The sequence below is a fragment of the Podarcis gaigeae genome, assembly GCF_964106915.1.
Source record: "Podarcis gaigeae genome assembly, chromosome: 15".
Lineage (NCBI taxonomy): Eukaryota > Metazoa > Chordata > Lepidosauria > Squamata > Lacertidae > Podarcis > Podarcis gaigeae.
Genome location: NC_139692.1, coordinates 32,631,486 through 32,655,944, shown reverse-complemented (window position 1 = coordinate 32,655,944; position 24,459 = coordinate 32,631,486). Strand labels below are relative to the sequence as shown.

General features: G+C 48.4%; 1 protein-coding gene across 1 annotated transcript in view; it reads right to left on the bottom strand.

Annotated features, from left to right (window-relative positions):
• ATP2A3 (ATPase sarcoplasmic/endoplasmic reticulum Ca2+ transporting 3) overlaps positions 1-14,576 on the bottom strand; it is an 89,966-nt gene extending 75,390 nt beyond the window's left edge. Inside the window, exon 1 of the mRNA XM_083714415.1 lies at positions 13,815-14,576. Within this exon, the coding sequence (XP_083570541.1) occupies positions 13,815-13,932 (118 nt within the window). The 5' untranslated portion in view covers positions 13,933-14,576. The remainder of the gene's footprint in view (positions 1-13,814) is intronic.
• Between the last annotated feature and the right edge of the window lie 9,883 nt (positions 14,577-24,459).

Genomic DNA, 24,459 nt, shown 5'->3' with positions numbered 1-24,459 from the left:
TATCCTATTTGAGTTGGGAAAGGTCCAGAAATGGATAATCAAAATGATTGAGGGGATGGAGCGGCTCAGCTATGAGGAAAGGTTGCAGTGTTCGGGACTTCATATGTTAGAGAAAAAGCCAGGGAGAAGTGGCATGAAAAAGGTTCACAGAACTATGCGTGGCGTGGAGAAAGTGCATAGGGAAATGTTTTCCCTGCAAGAACCCGTGGGCATCGCATGAAGCTGAATGTGGGAAGATTCAGGACAGATAAAAGAAAATCCTTCTTCACACAGCGGCCAGTTGAACTATGGAACTCACTCTTGCAGGAGTCAGGGATGGTCACCAACCTAGATGGCTTTAAAAGAGAATGGACACATCCTCTTTCCTCCCCGTTCCATTTTCCTTTTGTGCCATGCCTTCTTAGATCAGCCCAAGGGTAGGGACCACACTGTATTTTGTTGAGATGTAAGCTGCCTTGGGAGCCTTTCCAGCTGGAGAGCAGGATATACAGTGGTACCTCAAGTTAAGTACTTAATTCATTCTGGAGGTCTGTTCTTAACCTGAAACTGTTCTTAACCTGAAGCACCACTTTAGCTGATGGGGCCTCCTGCTGCCGCCGCACAATTTCTGTTCTCATCCTGAAGCAAAGTTCTTAACCTGAGGTGCTATTCCTGGGTTAGCAGAGTCTGTAACCTGAAGCATCTGTAACCCGAGGTACCACTGTAAATGCTACGCATCAGTTGAAATTATGGCTGGGATATATCAGGATTCAAGAGTGACAAGACAGAGGGCGTTGAAGGCTATGCAGCTTTTGCAAAATCAGAGGCCACAGAATCATAGAATTGGAAAGGGCATCTAGTCCAACCCCCGGCAATGCAGGAATCGCAAAATACATCCCTGGCAGATGGCCATCTAACCTCTGCTTGAAAACCTCCCACAAGGAGAGTCTGCTGTTGAACAGCTCTTGCATTCCGGAAGTTCTTCCTAATGTCATATTAACCACTTTGAGCATCTTACTGATCAAAGAGCAGGGTGAAGACATTTTCTGATTTATTTTTAAAGTGAATATCAGAACCTCAGCCCCCAGGAGAAGAGACTGCTCTTGCGTTTGAATCCTGCTTGCGGGATTCCCAGAAGAGGCCTCTGGTCGGCCACTGTGAAAACAGGATGCTGGATGACTAGATGGGCCACTGGCCTGATCCAGCAAGCTCTTCTCATGTTCAAGCATGAGCAACAGCCCATCGTACGAATCCAAACAAAGCTCGGGGCACAACTCCCCTCTATCCAAATTCCCGTGTTTGTAGCTGCACTGCTGCTGCTGCTGCCAGCCCAATAGGCTTTAAAAAGTGAAAGCAAATCTTTCCCCAATTCAAAATTCAGGGCTTGTTTAAATTAAATTATCAAGCACCCAAGGCATTTTGAATGTAATCTGGATTTCCCCAGAGGAAAAAGGGATTGGGAGAAGGGGGTGGGGCGGACTGAATGTTTATGAATCAGACGGTTTTAAGTGTGTGCATCGGGGGCTGGAAGGTGGGCGATGTGCTGAAGAACAGAAAGTTAAGCTGGATGAGTCAGGAAGTTGTTTTAAAAAAAAAACACGTTTCTCTTTTCTCCCCCAATGCCATATCAGAAAGCTAAATACCTGAATAGAAAGAGGGCACCTGTGTCATTTCTTGTTGTTATAAGGCCAGGAAAGTTCAGGGCGCTTGTCTCTCATGGGAGAAAAAGAAGTCAGAGAGGGGAGAGGGTCAACTTGCCTTACCCTCCCTGCCACCGCCCTCCCCACTGCTCCATTTCCTGCGTAAAAAAACGCCAGAGGACTGTTCACACATCTGCCGCAGAGCCTCGGGTTTGGCTCTCAGAAGGCAAGACGAGATGCAAAAGCAGAAGAAAATCTGGAAAGTCTACAAACTAATCTGCTAAGGTCTGCCTTGTCCCTCCCAGCACATTTTACGGATCAAGCTGTTCTGAAGCTTAGCTGGCACTTAATAATAATAATAATAAAAGCATAATGGAAGCAGGAAGCCGGTGTGTGTGTGTGTGTGTGTGTGTGTGTGTGTGTGTGTGCAGAACACACACACGGTTATGCAACAAGCAAACAATTTCTTCCTAGCAACCATTTATCACTTTTTAAAAAGAAAAAGGAGAGATTAACGAATCTACACATTGCAGATCTGGCTGTGAACTCGCCAGATCCTTCGAAACAAGCTGTCTTCCTCCAAATCCTAGGGAAAGAACCTCTATTCCACAGCACAAATGCACACACCCCCGGCATCCATATCCATCCCTTGAGACTCTTCCCTGGGTGCCACCCATCAAAAGCCCTGCATAGCAGCGTCCTCAAGTGCTTTTGCTTGGCTGGGAAGAGTTCCTGAAATGTGATCATGCCTTTGTCTTGCCCTACATGGAGGTGTGTGTGTGTGTGTGTGTGTGTGTGTGTGTGTGTGTGTGCAGAAGGCTCTGAACTTTCCTATGACTGAAATGTGACCTACTGTATATTGCTCCACCCACTTTTACCTCTGCCCCCTGCCCACCAATGACAAGGAGGGCTCCCCGGGAGGTCCCTTCCAGCCCCACAACTGTATTCTTCTAGTGTTATGAGTTTGTGGGTGCCAGACCACGATAAATCCCTGGATCCAGTAAGTGGTGGAATTTAATCAAGGCTTGGGGTGTTAAACTGGGTGCCAGACACACTATCCCTGGAACCTGCAAGTGTTAGAAGCTAACCAAGTCAGGTGTTCAGGTAATCACCTAGTTTGATGGGCCATGAAGAAAGCAAGAGAGAGGGGTCTCTATATGAGATGGAAAAAGGACATAAGCCTGAGTTTAGAGTTGAAGTGTCTGCACGTTGTTGTTGTTGTTGTTGTTGTTTAGTCGTTTAGTCATGTCCGACTCTTCGTGACCCCATGGACCAGAGCACGCCAGGTACTCCTGTCTTCCACTGCCTCCCGCAGTTTGGTCAAATTCATGTTGGTAGCTTTGAGAACACTGTCCAACCATCTCGTCCTCTGTCGTCCCCTTCTCCTTGTGCCCTCCATCTTCCCAACATCAGGGTCTTTTCCAGGGAGTCTTCTCTTCTCATGAGGTGGCCAAAGTATTGGAGCAGCACAGGCAAACTCAGCCCTCCAGATGTTTTGGGACTACAACTCCCATCATCCCTAGCTAACAGGACCAGTGGTCAGGGATGATGGGAGTTGTAGTCCCAAAACATCTGGAGGGCAGAGTTTGCCTATGTCTGTATTGGAGCCTCAGCTTCAGGTTGCACAGATGCGTCAATAAACCATAAATCCGCTGTGCCTCATTCCCAAAAGGAAACGTGAACCCCAGGTCAACACCTGGAATCTTGCACCGCTCCAAGACTGGGGGTGGCAGGTGACTCTACGTCCCACGAACACGGAAGCAAGAGCAAATGCAAGAAAACGAAGCGATGAATGTTCGCTTGGATTTCCCCCACTTCGAGCAACCCAAATGAAGGAGCTATTTTAAAAGGGGGTGGGCAAACCAATCCGAATGGGACACCTCCAAGCGACTCAATGAGGGCAAAGGCTGATTTAGGAGAGCACGGCTGGCGTGGTCGCACTGGGTGCGGAGCTTCAGGGTCGGATGTGCCACAGGGGGTGCCACAGCTATAAGGTAGAATGGAAAGTGAGAGGCAAGTAGGTACCAATTTTTGGTGCTGCACAGGGTGCCACTGAAATTAGAGAACCCCCCCCCCACACCAAGGTGCACCACTGATGGGGACTGAGCATGCTCAGTACCGCCATGGGGTGGGAAACAGAACCACTGGCATCATCCCAGTAAAAGAAAACTGGGAACAGCAGCCGGAAATGGGATTACGACTCAAGTTTTTGTCCTACGGGCAGGAAAGTAGATGGAGCCCATGGATTCAACATTCACTCCTAGAGAAGCAGTGCCTTACTGAAGAGAAGTATATCATGGGAGCTGCCCCTCCTATTTGGGACATGGAGGTGCAAAAGCACCCCACAAACCGGTGCAACAAAGACATCTATTCCCTGGAATAACAAAGCACCAGCATATCTATCTGCACCTCAAGGCAGAATTTATTATTTATCCCTTTCCCCCACTCATAGCTGCCTTGAAATGGAGGCAGTTTGTTTACTCAGGAAGGTGCCTTAAGCCCCCTGTGACCGTGTACATTTAAAGCACCATGTAGCAGCTTTCAAGAGTCGTGGCTTTCCCCCAAAGAACCTGGGAACCACAGTTTCTTAAAGGTAAACACAACCGAGCAGTATTTATGTTTTGTGAAATGAAAAAAGAAGGGTGCTGAAAGCTGTTAGGAGGCCCTCATTCCCCTAAACTCAGTGTTAGAAACTGGGATAGAAGAGCTAGGAGCCAAATGGCTCCTGGGACCTGGGTTGTGGGTGCCAATTGTGGCAACAATTTTCATTTATTATTTTGATAAGCATGAACTAACACACAATTCACATAAGTGACACATTTTTAGCAGAAATTGTTAATACATGTTTAATTTGCTGTTTCTAATAAAAATAATGGTACCATACTTCAATTTTCAAAACACTCCTTATTGTTAAACTCCTTAACATGTTGCCTATCCTTAACATATACCTTGAGGCTTCAAAGCACATACATTATTTCAGTACTCCTTGACTGTCAACCAGGCGCAAAAAAAGGGCACCCAGACTTTTTGAGGTGCTCGCAAATGGAGAATTTTTAGGTGCAAAATGTGCCTGGCGCCCTGCTAATTTCAAACCCTACCTAAAATGCTACAAAGTTTGGGCTTGCGCAGGGTATCATATTACGAAAGATTACCAAAGTCCCTCCCTGATCCCATCGACAAGGAACATATATATATTATATATTATTTAAAATTTTGAGATATATATATACTGCTCTTCCAATTGAAAACCCAGAACACTGTCCACTATAATTAAAACAATCAACACAAGTTAATTCACAACCCCCCTTAGGAAAAAAAAGTTAAAACATGCTCACACACTGAGGGGGTGCATTTCAGCTATTTTTTGAGGGGGACAGAAGTGGAGACTTATTGGTGGTGGCTCCGCACGAGGTAGCTGTGGCAGCCATTTTTTCTTTCAGAAGTCCACTGGGAACAATACTTTGTCACCACAGTGAACTTTCTCAGTGAACTTTCGCGGTGGGGGTGGCCACTGGACACCTCACAAAAATAAAAACCGACAACAACAGAGTCTCCAAAGAAAATCTTAGCTGGCAGGTTGGAGACTCATCCAAAGATTTTGGGCCAAAGTAGGATTTGAACCCAGGACTCTGCAGTCCCAACCCGAAACCACATTTCAATGAATGCCTTTAAAAACAGTTGCTTTGTAGATGGGAGCTTGGTTGTTCATTTGTGGAAAAGGTCACATCCCTCATTTTAAGCACCTGTAAGATTACAAAGAGGGCCAATTCCTCACAACAATGTGGTGGGGGGTTTTTTTGTTTCTGATGGGAGAAACCGCCACCAACTGGACTGTCTCCAAAGAAGCTGCCTCCAAAAAGCGTAGGAATGATTCACTTTAATTTGGCTGCGCTCGATCTCTGAATGCCTTCCAGGATGCAGCAAGCTACAACCTTCTTTTAATTATAGAATTACAAATAAATACCATTCCCAAGAAACAGCGTTCCGTTAATTTATAAATGGGCTCCGCTCTGACGGCAAAATCATCCATCATAAACAAGCCGTTCTGCACATTGTCAGATGGAAAAGGAGCAAATCGTCAAGGGAAGCCTACCTGGCCATTGTGGCCTCAGTCCAGCTTATGACCAAATACAGTGGTACCTCAGGTTACAAACACCTCGGGTTACAAACACTTTGGGTTACAGACTCTGCTAACCCAGAAGTAGTACCTTGGGTTAAGAACTTTACCTCAGAATGAGAACAGAAATCACCCGGCAACAGCGGGAGGCCCCATTAGCTAAAGTGGTACCTCAGGTTAAGAACGGTTACAGGTTAAGAACGGACCTCCGAAACAAATTAAGTTCATAACCAGAGGTACCACTGTACCACTAAAAGGCTGCACCATATTCTTAAAGCACTCTGAAACCACTTTAGATCATCACAGCTTCCCCCCAAAAAATTCTGGGAGTTGTAGTTTGTTCAGAGTGCACACGTGATGCCAAAGGCATGCGCTAAACACCGTTCATGATGTCACAGGCGTATACTGCGGCGCTGAGCCCCTCCACTGTGGGGCCCAAGATGGCACCTCTGTACCCTGGCAGTGACAGCTTACTTCAACACTGGTGATGGGACGGGATCTCTGGCCGCACTCATAGGCAACAGGCTTGGACAGGGCAGGTGTTGCAGCACACACAGCTTTCTCCTCTGACATCTTGCTGCCACTGCTCACCTCAACGCTGCCCGAAGTGTCTTCCTGACTCTGCCTAATGGTAGGGCCAGCTCCTTACTTGCATTTCTTTTTTTAAATATATATATTCTTATGTTAACTGACAGGCTAACCTACCTCACAGGGTTGTTGTGAGGCTAAAATGTGGAGGAAAATAACCATGCATGCCACCTTGAGCTCCCTGGAGGAAAAGCAGGACAAAACCACATTAAAGAAATAAAAAATATCTTTGCAACAAGTTCACTGATTATTTGGGGGCACATATTCTAATTGTTATGCTTTTGAATTATGGTGCTCTAGGAGACTCTTGAGAGTCCCATAGACTGATCAAACCTATCCATTCTTAAGGAAATCAGCCCTGAGTGCTGACTGGAAGGACAGATCCTGAAGCTGAGGCTCCAATACTTTGGCCACCTCATGAGAAATGAAGACTCCCTGGAAAAGACCCTGATGCTGGGAAAGATGGAGGGCACAAGGAGAAGGGGACGACAGAGAACGAGATGGTTGGACAGTGTTCTTGAAGCTATGAACATGAGTTTGACCAAACTGCGGGAGGCAGCGGAAGACAGGAGTGCCCGGCGTGCTCTGGTCCATGGGGTCACGAAGAGTCGGACACAACTACAACAACAATTCTAATCGTTACAGTCTTAACCCACCTTCCCTCCAAGAGCAGAGGCGGCTTTAGGGGAGCACGGCCAGTTTGCATTTTAGCGTTGCACAGGGCACCGCTGAAATTTGAAACCCCAAAGTCCACCACTGCCAAGGGCCTCAAGATGGTGTACATAGTTCTCCTGCTCACAACAGCCCTGTGAGGTAGGCTAGGCAGAGAGGCTGTGACTTTCCTATGAGCTTTGTGGCTGAGGGAGGACCCTGGTCTCCCAGGCCCTATACGTTAACAGCTATACCACACTGCCTCTGAAGACTATTGGTCCATCAAGCTCAGTGCTGTCAACACTGGCTGGCAGCAGCTTTCCAGCGTTTCCAATGGGTTTCCCCAGTCCTTCCCAACTAATACCAGGAATTGAACCTGGACCTTTCACATGCAAAGCAGATGATCTTCCCCATTTCTCTACACAGTCAAGAAGGGTTTCCAATTTCAGTTTCATCTAGCCACCCAACAAAACGCAGCAGCTTTTCTTCCAGGGGTTGCCAGCCCTGGTGACTTCCAGATGTTGGTGGCTCCCAGCTACCTCAGCCCCAGCCAGCATGGTCACTGGTCAGTGATGGAGTGTACCAACATCTGGTGGGGTGGGGGTTCTCCACCCCTGATTTAATAAAATGCAATGTGCTATTATAAACCAAAGGCTCAATTGAACGCCGAAGATTTGTAGGGTCTTGGCGGTCTCCATCTATACCCACAGAGCTGTAGCTCAGTGGTAGGTGAGTGGCAGACCTTTGCATGCAGAAGGACCTGAGATGAATCCCCTGTGTTTCCTGGTAGGACTGGGAATGTCCCTTGCCAACACTCCGACTCAGTTCAAGGCAGCTTCCAATATTGTTGGCTAGGAAGTTTAGAATGCATTCGCCTTGCAGATCAGCTTGTGCTCAATCCCTCCTGATTTCCTGCGGAACTGCCAAGAGCACCTGTGGCAGAAGATCCCGGATCCTGAAGGGCTGGTTAACTCGCACCCAGCCTGATCCTATGCGTGTTTGCTCAGAAGTAAGACTCACAAAGTCCAGCAGTGCCTAGTAAGAGATCACCAGATGGCAGCCGTTGATCACCTTCAACCTCCAAAGCCATCCCTGTAAAGAAGCCAGAGGTGGGTGCGAGTTCAGGATCCGCCAAGCTGGTCAGTGGAAAGATGCCTTTCGGTGCACAAGCTGGCCGGAGAGGTCTTCCCCAACAGTGTTTGAAAATAGCCAGGCGCCAGGCTCATCGTGACTGGCGCAGGTCCAGTTGTGACCACCTAGAAATCTCTGGATGCTAGCTTGGTGACTGACATCTCCACCTGGCTGGCCCCTCCAGTTTTCTTAAGCAGGTAAGTAGAAGAGCTTACTTACTGCATATATATCCCATATATTTTCTTTAAAATATAAAGCGGTAAAGAAATGAAATGAAAAAGAATAATTACAATAACAATCTCCACTGGGAGAGGGGGAATGGCGCCTAGACATACCATTGTGGCCACCATAAGCTATGTTTAAGGTGCGTTTTGGCAGTTACTGTACTGGTAACTCATGGGTAGGCAAACTAAGGCTTGGGGGCCGGATTTGGCCCAATCACCTTCTCAGTCCGGCCTGCGGACGGTCCGGGAATCAGTGTGTTTTTACATGAGTAGAATGTGTCCTTTTCTTTAAAATGCATCTCTGGGTTATTTGTGGGGCATAGGAATTGGTTCATTTCCCCCCTCCCCAAAAAATAGTCCAGCCCACCACAAGGTCTGAGGGACACTGGACCGGCCCCCTGCTGAAAAAGTTTGCTGACCCCTGGGTTAACTTATATATCTGAGTTTCTAACACTGTTCCTTGACACCCAAAGGGTCAACTCAGGCTTGAAAGAACAGGTTGCAGTGTGTGCCTCTAGGTATGGGGTGCACACAACAATTTTTCTGGTTTGCAAGTGTGCCCCTGGGTGCAGGAAGGTTGACAGTGCCTGATCAAAGCCATTCAGCAGTCGGCCCAAGACATTTTGCAGTCCGAAGCACGTGTCAAGATAGTGCTCCCACTTGGGCAGCTGAGTCTTAACGCTGAAGACAAATTAGCATCCTTTATGGCACCCAAGGACAGAAGGCTAACAAAGAGAAGGCTGTATAGCATGCCCAGCTGAGTTCACTACCTCCATCTCAGTATCTGCCACCCGAGGCAGCTGCCTCACTCCATGCAATACTAGGGCTGGCCTGCCCTCCAAATTTACAAGAACGGAGATTCCAACTAAACATCTGGAAGAACTTTTTGCCGGCGAGAGCCGTTCTACAATGGAACAGTCCACCTCGGAAGGTGGCAGACTCTCCTTCAATGGAGGTTTTTAAAAGCAGAGCTTGGACGGCCATCGGTCATGGATGCTTTAGTCGTGATTCCTGCATTGAAGGGGGTTGGACTAAATGACTCTTGGGTTCCCTTCCAACCCAACAATTCTATAATCCAGAGAGCATTGCAAGAAAGGGCTTTGCTGCAGAAATACAACAGGCTCCCCTCCGTTCTACCCACCAACAATAAGTAGCCTTTAAAAGAACACACACAGAGAGACAAATATGCATCCTCTAAAAATAGGCTGCGCAGATGATCACAAATTGCTTCTGAAACTCAATTTAGTTTTACAAAGTTTTTTTTAAAAAAAATTAATTGCCTTAAAAAAAACACCCAACAACCTGGCACAACCCATCCTCCAACTTTTGCCATTTTCCAACACACACACTTCATTTCAGCTTCATCAAAGCTATTTGCATATGCAAATATTGGTTGGGCTGCATAAGGACTTTCCAATGAGCTTTCTTCTAATCAGATAAATATTGACTCAGGTGTGGTTGTGTTCTGAGGCTCAGTGTCAAGTTCCACCCTTCTTTGTGTAGGGATAACCAAATCTTATTGTCTCGGGGGATAGGTGGCGCCCGCAGGAAACAAAGGTCACAGGTCTCTTATCCCTAAGTATCATAAAATGGTAAGGTTGGAAGGGACCCGAGGGTCATCTAGTCCAACCCCCTGCAATGCAGGGATCTTTTTGCCCAACCTGGGGCTCGAACCCACAGCCATGAGATTAAGAGTCTCGTGCTCTTACCATCTGAGCTATCTGCAGCAGAGGTGAGGAACAATACAAGAGCAAACATACAATACAATACAATACAATACAATACAATACAATACAATACAATAGCGAACATTCCATCCAAGTAAAATACTTGAGTTGCTAGGTCAGGACCCTGAGACCTGAGACCTAGGGGCAGCCCCTGTTGATCTCACAGGAAGCAAGCTCCAGTGATGTCATTAAGCATGACTGAGCCCTGGAGATGGAGGTTAATTGGGATTGGAGAGGAAGGGGGGGAGGGACTCCACCCACAAGAATCTATGCAATAATTTGAATCGGCTCCTGCCAGGTTGAAGCCTACAAGCTGCATGCACAGTCTTAATAATAAGAGTAATAAATCTTATGGAACTCTCGCCCCCCTGGAAAGTCAAGCCATCCCCCTGTCACTATCTTCCCACCTTTGTAGGCCAGGTCTGGCAGATGGGCAGGACACCTGCCATTCCCCTGACACAATTAAGGTATCAGATGACTGACAGGTGGGTGGTCCTGCCTACCTGCCAAGGTTGGCCTGCAGGGTTTGGGAGGGATGATAATCATCTGTCCTGGGTTAGAGGGAGTGGCTACCAAAGAACGTACAGTAGTAGCCCAGTGGGCCTTATTTCCAAGTCAGCCGTTCCCCTCTAGATGCTTTGGACTACAACTCCCATCATCCTCTCTGGCAACTGACCACTCTGGCCGGGAGATGAGAGTCCAGCACAGGCATCCCCAAACTTGGCCCTCCAGCTGTTTTGGGACTACAACTCCCATCATCCCTAGCTAAAAGGACCAGTGGTCAGGGGTGATGGGAATTGAGGTCCCAAAACAGCTGGGGGGCCGAGTTTGGGGATGCCTGGTCCAGCAACATCTAAGAGCACCAGCCTGATGACAAGAACCATCTAGAGCAATGTTTCCCCAAACTTGGGTCTCTAGCTGTTTTTTGGACTACAACTCCCATTATCCCTAGCTAACAAGACCACTCGTCATGAATGATGGGAGTTGTAGTCCAACAACCTCTGGGGAACCAGGGTTAAGAAAGGCTGATCTAGACCACAATGGCTCCCCCTAGAGTGGTCAATACTGTGAGACGTGGGGTGACAGCCTGAAGCAGTACACTCCCTAACCCCGCCACCTCTGCCAATCTGGCTCCTGCACACTCCACCCTGAATATTCATTGTACGAATGGAGAGCTGGTGTAGCACAGTGGTTAAAGTGTCGGACAATGACCTGGGGGATCTGGGTTCAAATCCCCACTCAGCCATGAAGCTCACTGGCTAACCCTGGGCCAAGCTGTGCCTCTCAGCCAGACCTACCTCACAGGACTGTTGTGAGGATTAAATGAGGAAGAGGAGAACCATGTGCTCTGCCTTGTGCTCCTTGAAGAAATGGGTGGGATATAAATGCAATAACTAAATAAAGGATATACCGTCTTTCTTCCAAGAAGTTCATGGTCCCCAACATGGTTCTTCCCTGCCTTCATTTAATCCCCACAACCCCCTGTGAGGTAGGTTAGACGGAGAGGTAGTGCTTGGCCCCAAGGTCACCCAGTGAGCTTCATGGCTGAGTCAGGGTTTGAACTGAAGGGTCCTGGGAACCCTCAGGGTTCTTTTCAACTCTACAGTTCTGTGCTGGAATGTTGGAAGGGTCAAGGCTCTGTGGCAGCACATCTGCTTTTCATGCCTAAAGTCCCAATTTCAATTCCTTCCAGCAGCTCCAAGCAGGGATGAGAAGACTACTACCTACACGAAACCCTAGGGAGCTGCTGCCAGTCAGTGTAGGGAACACCCAGCTAGATGGGTTCAGGCACACACATTGTAAGAGACCGAGGGTACAGAAAGCAGCTTGCTAATGTTCCTGTGTTTACTCTGCCTGTGACCCAAATCCCCCTCCAGAAGCATCTTCCAGATCACCTGCACCCCAAAATTCACCCACACTATTCACCAACTTACACACACATCAACCCCCAGCCAAGTCCCAACACAGAGCAGTTCCCCAAAGACCTAGGTCACCACTCCTTCAGATGCTCAGAACTGCATCCTTTCCAGTAGTCAAAGCAGGTGTTCTGCCCTCTGCAAATCCAGGTGTTCGCTCCCTGCTCTCCCTCCCTGGTCCAGGCTTGACCAGATTCACAATTGCAGCTCCAAGCACTTCTCATGGCAGGGGGCTGCGCTAGATCAGTGTTTCCCAACCTTGTGCCTCCAGCTGTTTTTGGACTACAATTCCCATCATCCCTTGCCACTGGTCTTGCTAGTCAGGGATAATGGGAGTTGTAGTTCAAAAACAGCTGGAGGCACAAGGTTGGGAAACACTGCGCTAGATGACCTTTGGGACATCTTCCAGCTCCACGATTCTATGATTCGCCTTCCAGGTAACTCCTAAGCAAAGCAGTCTTCCAGGGCCTGCCCAGGGCCCAGCCAGTTCTTCCTTGACCACCATGGTCCGTAACCAATGGCCAGTGCAAGCCTTGCCTTTCATGCCCAAATAATCTCTGACCCGCCAGCCTGCCACAGTCTCCAAACCTAACCTCAATTTATCCTCTGAAGCAACATTTAAAAATAATAAATCAGTCGCTCCTCCTCCCCTCCAAGCATAAAAGCTGCCATTTCGGAGCTCTCTCAATGGAGCTTCCAGGGTCCAGGGCATTCCGGCTGTAAATGTAAGATTACTAGGGGCAAATACAAAGGGGAGCAAAAGGCTGCTTTTGCAGACATCCCGGAAGCCTTGTGCCGACTTCTACGGAAGCAGCCTGCTCAGCTGAATGGAACCTGTGGTTTGATCTAGCAGCAGGGCTCCTCTTTGAGTGCTTATTTTAAAACTGATCAGACAAAAGTCGCGAGAGGAGGGATCCAATTAATGGCTGTCCGTTGCGGCATCTCAATGGAACTAGCATGCTTAGGGGCAGTCTATCTCTGAAAGCAAGGGCAGAGGGTTCTTGCCTTCATAGTGCTGCTCTTGGGCACCTACAAGGAGTGGCTGCGGTTCTTGGCGATTGCACTTTTCTCTCCGTCTCTCTCTGCCCAGTCACCTTTGGCTTCAGGATCCTACCACCCACAGCCCAAACTGGATGGCACTCCCATGCCCCACAGAGCTACCCTATCCAGCCCCACATAAACCCCACAGGACACCCAACCATTAAAAGTACCTCCCTGTTTATAAACTCTCTGTTTAGGTGGGCCCCTTTCAAGGTAGTCCGCTATGTGGGAAATAAAGGGTTGTACCCAAACAGCATAAGAGCCAACTCCCAGTGGATGAGGTCCCTTTGCCCCCCATCATAATATTTGAGGGAGCTGCGGCCCTCAAAGTCGATAGACATTGTCATTCAAATGGTGTGCATGTGCCACACATAATGAGATGATTATGCAGGGCGAGGTTTACCTGCCCCCCCCCTATTTTATTCCAGTTGGCATCCCTGCAACCAAGAGCAGACCCATAGAAATCAGAAGGACTATCCATTCAAAGCACTCTTACACCACAGTCAGTCATGCCTCCCCTGCCCCAAGGATCCTGGGAACTATAGTTGAAGGATGCTGCCATTCTCGGCACCCTTAAAAACTACAGTTCCCAGGATTCTTTTTGGGGGAGGGGGCGAGCCATGCCCGGTGCAGAGCGCTTTGACTACATGGTTTCAATGGGTCTACTCTGAGTAGGGCTAACCCTGGCTCCAACCCCCAAACCCATCCTGATGACATCGCCGTTCTGAAAGCTACAGTGGATGGCATCGCGGTTCTCCAGCGGTAGGGAGCGAGGCGGCTTCGGCCGCAGCAGGACTCACCGTTGGCGCCGTACTTCTCCCGGTTCCGCCGCACCTGCTCCGCGCTCAGCCCGCAGCTTTCGCGCACGCCGAAGCGCCGCAGCACCTCCTCGGCCGTCGAGCTGTGCGCGCTCTCCATGACGCGCGGCTGGAGCGCTCCGGCGCCCGCTCGCCTCGCCTGGCTGTGCGCTCCGGCGGCGCCCGCCCGATCCCTTAAACGCTGCCCGGTTACCGGACCGGCTCCGGAGGAGGAGGAGGAAGCCTGATCCGGCTGGACGACGATGAAAACAGGAAAGCCGCCCGCAGGTTCCCACCTACTCCAAAGCCAACCCGGATTGTAATAATATTAATAAAATAAAATTAAATTTAAAAACCCGGGGCGTTTATTCTCTCTCCAAGTCCCTCGTTCTCAGCCTGCCGCGATCTCGCAGGAAGGGACTCCTCCGAGCCGAGCCCAGCCGGGCACCTTCCGCTTGGCCCCGCGAGCAGCCCTCTCCGCTTGCGCGCTCACAGCCGCCGCTCCCGTCCGCAGAGCCTGCCCGGGCGTTCCGCTACTGCCGCTGCCATGCCGCGCCTTGTAAAGTTACTTTCTCTCCACTCGGGTTTCCCTGAACCAGGCCCCGCCCTCTGCCTCCAGCGCCCGGCCTCGCCTTCCCCCAGGATCGCTCGCCTGGATCACCTGCGATCGCTCGCCCTTTTTGTACGATTTTTTTGGGGGAAGTGTTATTATTGTGATTTTTTAAGCCTCGCTGCTGAGCGCGCGGCGGCTCCTCCCTCTCCCTCCTCCAGCCTTCCCCATTCACAAGCTACCTGCCGCCTCCCGATTGGTTCCGGCACACCCTTGATACCTTCCTGCCCTTCTGCCATTGGCTATGAGAGGCGTTCCGATTTGCATAGCATTTCTCTCTTTTCCCCCACCCGGGGGAGGGCGCTTTTCCGACCCGCCCACTTGTGCCTTTTAAGGTGTTTTTTTTTAAAGGAATTCCCATCGCTGCAGCGATTGGGGCGGGGCTCAGCTGCACCTGTTGGATTTCTGCCTGCCATACACCTGCTATTAACAGTCCCGCGCCGAAAGCTCTTGCTGCCTGAAACAGGGAAGAAATCTAGTACCCACGGAATGAGAACTAGATCCTCTCTCTGTGTGTAAAATTAATTCATAAGGGCACTTCAAAATCACGGGGAGAAGGACTTTTCAATCTTCATTTTAACTAAGTAAACACACATTATTATTTTTTCAAATAAAGCAATGTCATGAAACATGTATTTTAATATTAAATGATTGCAATTTCAAGAAACTTGACATTTAAATTTTAATTTAAAATGTTCAGATATGGGGGGGAGGGGGCACGTTTCAAAAGCCCTCTCAGCATCAATCTCTGGAATGGCTGAAAGCAGATGAACAGCAGGCCAGGTGTCATACAGGGCATACCAATCCCATTCAGAACTATGTTTACTTCTGCATTAACTCTCTCTGGTGAATGACATATTGCTTGTGTGTCATTCACTATAACATGGGCTGGGCTCTGCAGCCCAGATCCTTACCTAGCACCACCCCTAGGGGCCAGCTTTGACAGGTGGGTGGGTGGGACAACTCACCTGCCAATCACCTGATGCTGCCAATAATTGACAGGCAGGCTGTCCTGCCCACCTTTTGCTCCATTCTCTCATGGAAAACGCCTTAGTAGGAAAAGTGTTTTCAGATTTCCATTTGGCAGGGCAGTTCTACAACCAATAGATTTTTTTATATCTTCCATTTGTTAACTGACACCACCATCAGTCTGAATACCTTACGTTCCTCAAATGCACTGTTCACAAGCAGGTCTCAGAGTGGGTAACAATACTTTAAAATTCTGCACTAAAAACATATTAAGGAAAGTAATAAACTTAATAATCAGAGTTTTCTCATTAAAAAATATCATAGGGGCCTTCTGAGAAGGTATAACGACTCAATTTAACCTTAATCAGGATTCAACATGTACCATAACTTTTCATTTTTAAAAACCTGGTCACAATGACCATTTTACTGAATTGTACTGTTGATAGAGCCCAGCCACATTTCTGATTGTGATTCATTTACTGGCTGCTACATTTGTGTTGGCCCCATACAATAAGCCTCCTGCCTTGCCAATGGCTACAAAATGGTTTATGAAGTTTTCAGAGTCAGCTGAAATGAAAAGGGAGACAAATTAACAGGCAGTGGGTCCACCCAAGAAACAATCCCTCAGCCTCCTGTCTCCAAACGACAAAGAAATGCTATCCTTTTCTGATATACTGGAACACACAGTGTAAGACATGGCAAAATCTCAAATACATTATTTCTAAAATGGCAGGGGAGGGGGAATATTGGAAGAAAACCACCTATTTTAAATTTTTGTTTCTACTCTGCTCTTCATACAGGGCTGCTTACATACAATCAAAGCAAGACCGTTCCCTCCCTCAACTCCAGTAGGGAGTTAGAAAGAAAAAGGCCAAAGTTGAGAGTTGAGTTATGTGAGCTAGAAGCATGAAGCAGGGAAGCAGACTGTGAAGTCAGAGAGACAAAGCCATGCCTGATTTCTGCTGGAATCTAAGTGTCTGGCTATGGGAGAAGCATACCCTCTTGGGCTGTTACTGCAGTTAACTCCATCACAGACTCAGGTTGCATATATGTGCAAATAAACCATATGTCGTAAAGGCACCACAAACCCTCTGTAAGCACCGGGAACCCCTGGAATTGCGGACTGCTCACAGAATCAGGGTGGTATGCAACAATATGCTCTTGTGAACGCATATGCCCCCGCCCTCCCAAAAACAGCCATTCACAAATTACGATGTGATAGTGTTTTATCAATAATTATATGCCCGATAACTGTGTGCGATGTCAGAAAACAGGTGAGCTTCTGTTTTCCAATCAATAGATGTTTTGAATGAATTGTATTGTCGTCATCCTTTCTTGCTAGGTACATAGAAATGTAGGTTGTCATCACGCCACTAGGAAGCCATACCAATTGATTGCCACATAAGGAACAGTGGGTAGGCCCAGGTGAACAGCGAGATTCACAGAGGGGTGGGGGAGGCAAGTCACTGTGTAAAGCAACTCTATTACAAGGTGGCTGAGGAGTAAAAATGCTTTAAATAAAATAGTTCAATAAATAACTTTTGAATGCAGAATGTATTGCTGATCTCTGCAAGCCACTCAGAGAACCTTTCCCCCCACCTGGCAGAAGAGCAGAGTAAATATGGTTTAAATAAAATAGTTTAAATGCATAGAATCATAGAATTGTAGAGTTGGAAGGGTCGTCTAGTCAACCCCCTGCAATACAGGAATATCAACTAAAGTATCCATGATAGATGCCCATCCAACCTCTGCTTAAAAACCAGCTTGGTTTCAGAAGAAGAAAGCAAAGACTGCCTCAGGTGAGGCCAAACAATAAATGGAATAATAATAATAATAATAATAATAATAATAATAATAATAATAATAATTCTACCCCACCCATCTGGCTGGGCTTCCCCAGCCACTCTGGGCGGCTTCCAACAAAATATTAAGATACAGTAATGCATCAAACATTAAAAGCTTCCCTAAACAGGGCTGCCTTCAGATGTCTTCTAAAAGTCTGATAGTTGTTCTCTTTGACATCTGGTGGGAGGGCGTTCCACAGGGCGGGTGCCACTACCGAGAAGGCCCTCTGCCTGGTTCCCTGTAGCTTGGCTTCTCACATCAAGGGAACTGCTAGAAGGCCCACAGAGCTGGACCTCAGTGTCTGGGCAGAATGATGGGGGTGGAGACGCTCCTTCCGATATACTGGACTGAGGCGGTTTAAGGCTTTAAAGGTCAGCACCAACACTTTGAATTGTGCTTGGAAACCTACTGGGAACAGAGTATTCTACCTGAGCAGAAGAAACAGCAGCCTTTATCCAAGAGAGTTGGATCTGGCTGTCTGACACCCTTCTGCAAATATGAGAGAATCTAAAAACAGGAATGTCTCCCTCTTATAGTTTAACTTTCCAGGGTTGAGGAGCTGGACTGCTAGTGAGGAGGATGTGCAAGTTCTCCTTTCTGTCAAAAAGAAGAGTGTTTATTTTCCTGCTCTCCCTCCCTCCCTGCCTGCCCCATATCTGCGAGATTCTATTTTCATATTGCCAGTGGGAGGAAGGTTCAGAGGCTCTGGAGAGCAGCAGTGGAGGAGAGGAGGAGGAAGGGGCAGCAGCAGCAGCAAGCATCCTTCCCAGCATGCTTTGCCACAAGCAGCGTCCACGGAAACCTCAAATAAAGGCAGCAGCGCAACACTGCAAAACTCATGCTTTTTAGATGTTTCCACCTGAGCCCAAATTCGCCCACAGCACAGCAGAGCTGGTAGAGGCGGCTGTAGCTCAGCGTTGTGGAATATCTGCTTTGCATGCAGAAGGATCAGTCCCTGGCCTCTGCACACCCCCACTAAAAAGCTTACCTTGGCAGGTGGGCCATTCCTCATACTGGGGGGGGGGGGGAGAGATGCAAACTTTTGAGCATATCAACACCTTACTTTTTATATGTATAGGAAGAAAGGAAAGAAGGAAACTGTATAATACAGTGGTACCTTGGGTTAAGAACTTAATTCGTTCTGGAGGTTCGTTCTTAACCTGAAGCTGTTCTTAACCTGAGGTACCACTTTAGCTAATGGGGCCTCCCGCTGCCGCCACCATCACGTGATTTCTGTTCTCATCCTGAAGCAAAGTTCTTAACCCGAGGTACTATTTCTGGGTTAGCGGAGTCTGAAACCTGAAGCGTATGTAGCCTGAAGCGTCTGTAACCTGAGGGACCACTGTACATTCATTCGGAACTGTTCTACATTTATTGATGATTGCAAAACGAAAGCTCATCCGTTTTCTGACCTTGTGCACACTTAACTGAATGGACACCTCATTATTGATAAAATACATCTTAATTTGTGAAATAAAAAGAGCCCGCTGGGCCAGGCCAATGGCCCATCTAGTCCAGCAATTTATCCCCATAGTGGCCAACCAGATGCTCTAATAGGCAGCAGCAGAGGGAGCCTCTTGGGTGCCTGGGGCATTGAGCCCATGGGCAGGGGAAGCCGCCCATAGGGGCAGGGCGAGGGCGGGATGAGCCTCCAGAGTCTGCCTGCCTCCTCCCACTCAGCCGCCCTACAGCTGGGGGGGGGGTGTAGCGGGCAGCCCGTGTGCGCCCAAGCCACCGCATCACTCCCAGGAGAGACGTGTGGCTCAGGTGTGCTGCAGGCCCCGCGGTGAGTGCCGCCCGGCATTTTGTCACCCCCCTCAGTGGTGACACCCAGGGCAGACAGCACCAACATGTCCCCCTTCCTCCGCCCCTGCCAGTAGGAATCCCACAAGCAGGATTCGTGCACAAGAGCCTTCTCCCCTCTTGTGGTTTCCAGCAACCAGCATTCAGAAATGTTGCTGTTTCTGACTGTAGTTGCAGAGGATAGCCATCGTGGCTAGTAAACAAGGACAGCTCTCTCTTCCATGAAGTTACCCAATTCTCTTTCAAAGGCGTCCAGGTTGGCAGTCCTCGCTGTCTCCTGGGGAAGCGAGTTCCACAGTTTAGCAGTGTGCTGCGCAAAGGACTTTGCAAACTGATGTGGAAGTGTGGAGTTCTGATCTGGGGAAACTGGAGAGATTTACCCGTCCCTACCTAGTTGTAAGGGACGCGGGGGGCACTGTGGGTTAAACCACAGAGCCTAGGACTTGCCAATCAGAAGGTCAGCAGTTCGAATCCCCATGACGGGGTGAGCTCCTGTTGCTTGGTCCCTGCTCCTGCCAACCTAGCAGTTCGAAAGCATCTCAAAGTGCAAGTAGATAAATAGGTACCGCTCCGGCGGGAAGGTAAACGGCGTTTCCATGCGCTGCTCTGGTTTGCCAGAAGTGGCATAGTCATGCTGGCCACATGACCTGGAAGCTGTACGCCGGCTCCCTCGGCCAATAAAGCGAGATGAGCGCCGCAACCCAGAGTCGGCCACGACTGGACCTAATGGTCAGGGGTCCCTTTACTTTACCTTTACCAATTTGTGACATTTGACAACTTAATTACTGGTCACAGGACGCGTCTGTTAAGGCATCGGCCTTGGCTTCCAATTCCCTGGCTTTGGAGAACTTAAAGCTAAGGCAGAGAAGATTAAAACCACCCTTAAAATCAACAAGGTTTTCAAATGATTGAATGGATTTTAAACACTCAATGTACTTCGCATACATTATTTCCATACTCTTCGCAACAACCCTGCAGAGCAGAGCAGGAATAATAATCATAGACTCATAAAAGGGCCCCAATGGGTCATCTAGCCCAACCACCTGCAATAATTAGTAGTAGTATTCCTATATTCAGAGGGAACACCATAAGAAGCCATTTGCCTAAGGCTATACTTGGCCAATATACAGGTGGGGTAAGATTTGAACAATGCATCCTGGTCTGTTAGCGCAAAGGGCCACTGTGCCACCAACCTTAGGTTTGCCCTCAGCCAATCCCTCCCTCCCTTTCTTCTTACTCACAACCTATCAGGGGTTGGCTTCGCCTGCCATTGTCTCTGGCCCTAGCATTCGAATCCTGGCTCACAGCTCACATCCAGGCAAGCTGCTATACCTCACACGCAGGCTACCTGAAAGCTTTACCTGAAAACCTTTTGCCAGTGATTCGAACCTGGGACCGTCAACATGCAAAGCACTGAACTACAGCCCTGCCTTTTCTGAGGACAAGCACCTGTTGCAAATCATGCAAATTACTTTTCCTAGGGGCTGGCTGGTCTCATTTGTGTAACGAGCCTCGTGCTCCCAATTTGCACGACATGCAAATTCTGCATTTGGAGAATTCCGAGAACTTGCATATGGCAAATGGCACCGCCTCTCCCTCGGTCTTCCCCATCCTTGTTTTAGGAACAGCTGGCGAAAGGACATAAGAAGAGCCTGCTGGATCAGGCCCAGAACCCTCAAGCAGGATTCGAACACAAGAGCCCTCTCCCCTTCTGTGGTTCCCAGAAACCGCTATTCAGAAGTATGGCTGCCTCCAGCTGTGAAGGCAGAGAGCACAGCCACCATGGCTAATAGCCATCAATAGCCCTCCCCTCCATGAATTTGTCTTTGAAAGACGTCTGTGTTGGTGGTCATCCCTGCCTCCTGTGGGAATGAGTTCCACAGTTCAACTATGCACTTAGTGAAAAAGTCCTTTCTTTGATCTGTCCTGAATCTTCCAACATTCAGCTTCCTTGGATGCCTCTGAGTTCTAGTGTTATGAGAGGGGGGGGGGGACTTTGATGCATTCACTTCCTCGCATGCATAATTTTATTCTCATCTGCGCTCTTCTTCTTCCCCACTGATGGGAGCTGTCGTCCAAAATATTTGCTTGGAGAAGGTTGTTCTAGGTACTCTTTGGGAGGGAGGTGAACCCTGCAGAACAGCCAAAATAGCAGCTCACTATTAAGCAAAAAGACAACAACAACCATAACCAAAACATAGGGCTGGTCAATAGGGATATTTGGAGCCTCCCTCCTCTGCTGGAAGCAACATATTTTTTTTCTTTAAATAAAAAAAAAAAGCAGCACAATTTCTCCCTGGGTAGTTTCTTCTGCGGTTTGCATTTACAGTGGTACCTCGGGTTAAGTACTTAATTCGTTCCGGACGTCTGTTCTTAACCTGAAACAGTTCTTAACCTGAGGTACCACTTTAGCTAATGGGGCCTCCCACTGCCGCCGCATGATTTCTGTACTCATCCTGAAGCAAAGTTCTTAACCTGAAGCACTATTTCCTGAAGAGTCTGTAACCTGAAGAGTCTGTAACCTGAAGCGTATGTAACCTGAAGCGTATGTAACCTGAGGTACCACTGTATACCTGAAGATCCCTTATTTTGCCTTCATGCAGCTCAATTGGATGTGTCTGGAGGGGGGGGGGAGTTAAGTTCTCACCCCAACACCTGTCTTTTTGGAGTGCCAAGAACTTAACTTGCAAGGATTTCAAGTTCACCCTTTCCTTTGGCAGCCACCCAAGGTGATCAGGTTCCATTAAAATATGTTTATAGTGGGCAAAAATCTGTTTATAGCGAGCTGAAAATCTGTTTGCTCAGAGCCAGCTCTCCCCACATACACACAGACACTTCCCTTCATTAGTATGTTTTGTCATGGAAACCGCAGAAAGAGAGCTTGCTACCTTGGAAATGGCATGTGTGGCATTGCTGGGGAACCCAGATGTCTTGTGGGCTCAGTGTGGGATAGAATCGTGCCCTTCCACTTTTTCCTTACCGGGACATTCTTCTCACCTCTGATTTCAAAGCCGGTCCTTCTCCCCTCCGCCTCGCAGCTCTGACCTTTGACGTGCCGAACTACGCCTTTGTTTGGGTCAACATGGAATATTTCCTCAAACGGCAAGCTTGTTAGCGTTCGAACTGACAGGCATCCAATGAGAGAAAAGTTGAGGAAGAGGCGACATGATACAAGTGTATAAAATCCTGCGTAGCATGGAGAAAGTGGACAGAGGGAAGTTTTTCTTACTCTCTTGTAACACTAGAACTTGTGGACATCCATTGAAGATTCAGGGCATATAAAAGTCATTTTTCTCACAGAAGAAGACGAAGAAGAAGAAGAAGAAGAAGAAGAAGAAGAAGAAGAAGAAGAGGAGGAGGAGGAGGAGGAGGAGGAGGAGGAGGAGGAGTTCGGATTTGATTTCCCGCTTTATCACTACCCTAAGGAGCCTCAAAGGGACGCGGGTGGCGCTGTGGGTAAAACCTCAGCGCCTAGGACTTGCCAATCGCATGGTTGGTAGTTCGAATCCCCGCGGCAGGGTGAGCTCCCGTCATTCGGTCCCAGCTCCTGCCCACCTAGCAGTTCGAAAGCACCCTTAAATGCAAGTAGATAAATAGGTACCACTTTATAGCAGGAGGGTAAATGGCGTTTCCGTGTGCTGCTCTGGTGCCAGTTCACCAGAGCAGCTTTGTCACGCTAGCCACGTGACCTGGAAGTGTCTGCGGACAGCGCTGGCCCCTGGCCTCTTAAGAGAGATGGGCGCACAACCCTAGAGTCTGTCAAGACTGGCCCGTACGGGCAGGGGTACCTTTACCTTTAAGGAGCCTCAAAGCGGCTAACATTCTCCTTTCCCTTCCTCCCCCACAACAAACACTCTGTGAGGTGAGTGAGGCTGAGAGTCTTCAGAGAAGTGTGACTGACCCAAGGTCACCCAGCAGCTGCATGTGGAGGAGCAGGGAAGCGAACCCGGTTCACCAGATTACGAGTCCACCGCTCTTAACCACTACACCACGCTTGGTCTCCACACAGTTAGACTATGGAACTCTCTTCCATAGGAGGCAGCGGTGGCCACCAACCCTGATGGCTTTAAAAGAGGATGGGAAAAAAATTCATGGAGGAGAGGGCCATCCTTGGCTTCTAGCCACTATAGTTATGCTCTGCCTCCACAGCAGGGATGCTTCTTAATACCAGTTTCTGGAAGCCACAGGAGGGGAGAAGGATCTTGTGCTTGGGGCCTGCTTGAAGGCTTCCCTTTGGGGCACCAGGTTGTCCCCTGTGAGAACAGAATGCTGGACAGCATGGTGGGTCCCTGGCCTGCTCCAGCAAGCTCTCCCTATGTCCTTCACTCAGATAAGTTCTCTGTGTCCCTATCTGTATTTTTTATTCCCTTCATTTCTGATAACCAAACTGGTCCTGCCCACCAAGTGAGGAAAGTATCAGCAGGGTGGGGCGAACTCCAGCATCTGTAGGAGTACACTCCCCCCCAAATATATATATATATATATATATATATAGGGAGTGGGGGAAGCAGTCCAATGAAGACAGAGTGAACTCAGTGACCAGAGAATGGACTAGAGTTGCAGAGTTCTGAAATAAGGAATGCTGCAACATTTTATTGCAGCTCCCACTTATATACTATTGTTGTGGGACTGCAGCAGGGTCAGTCTGGATGATGCCCTGAGTCCCAATTCTTGGGATCATGTATCTGTGGGGGTAGAATATATGGGAACAAGCTTTCCAAACCATATCCTTTGCCTAGGTTTTCGTCTGGCTAGTTGAGCACCACGATTAGCATAACCGAAGCAGTTGCTCTGCGCCATAGAACAAACGGATGGGCCTTTGCTCAACCTGCCTCTCCCAGCTACTAGGTAGAAGAACAAATAGCCAGTGTGATGTTTGTGAGCTGAGCTGAAAGCAGGCTGGAGACACAGAGGCTTGCTTGCTCTGTGCTGGATCCAAAGCCGTGACTAATGGAGAAGCAAGGTCTGTTGGGGTGCTGATGCTGCGAGCCCTTCCACCTTGTATAAATGTGTAAATAAAACCATATATCCCAAAGACACCACAATCTCCATTGACCTTCATTCCTAGGAAACCAAACCCTGGGTTAAGCACCTGGAATTTCTGAATTCTCTCGCCGCTTGGAGTTTGTGTGCAACGCTAGTCAAATGTACTCGGAGTCGAGTGTGGATTTCATGCTCTTTATTCAGCTCAGAGTAGTGAGGAATGGAAGTTCCCCCGAAATGTCTGCTTTATATACATTATTTACACAATGGGCTCCATGTGATTGGCTAATTCTGGGATTCTCCTGTAGGCCAATCAGGTTGCGGATTCACTTCCAGCTGGAGTTGGATTGGGTGGCTCCTGCAGACCAATCAGACTGCTGCATTCTGGATCCTATTGTTCTAGGACCAATCAGACTGCTGCATTCTGAATCCTATTGT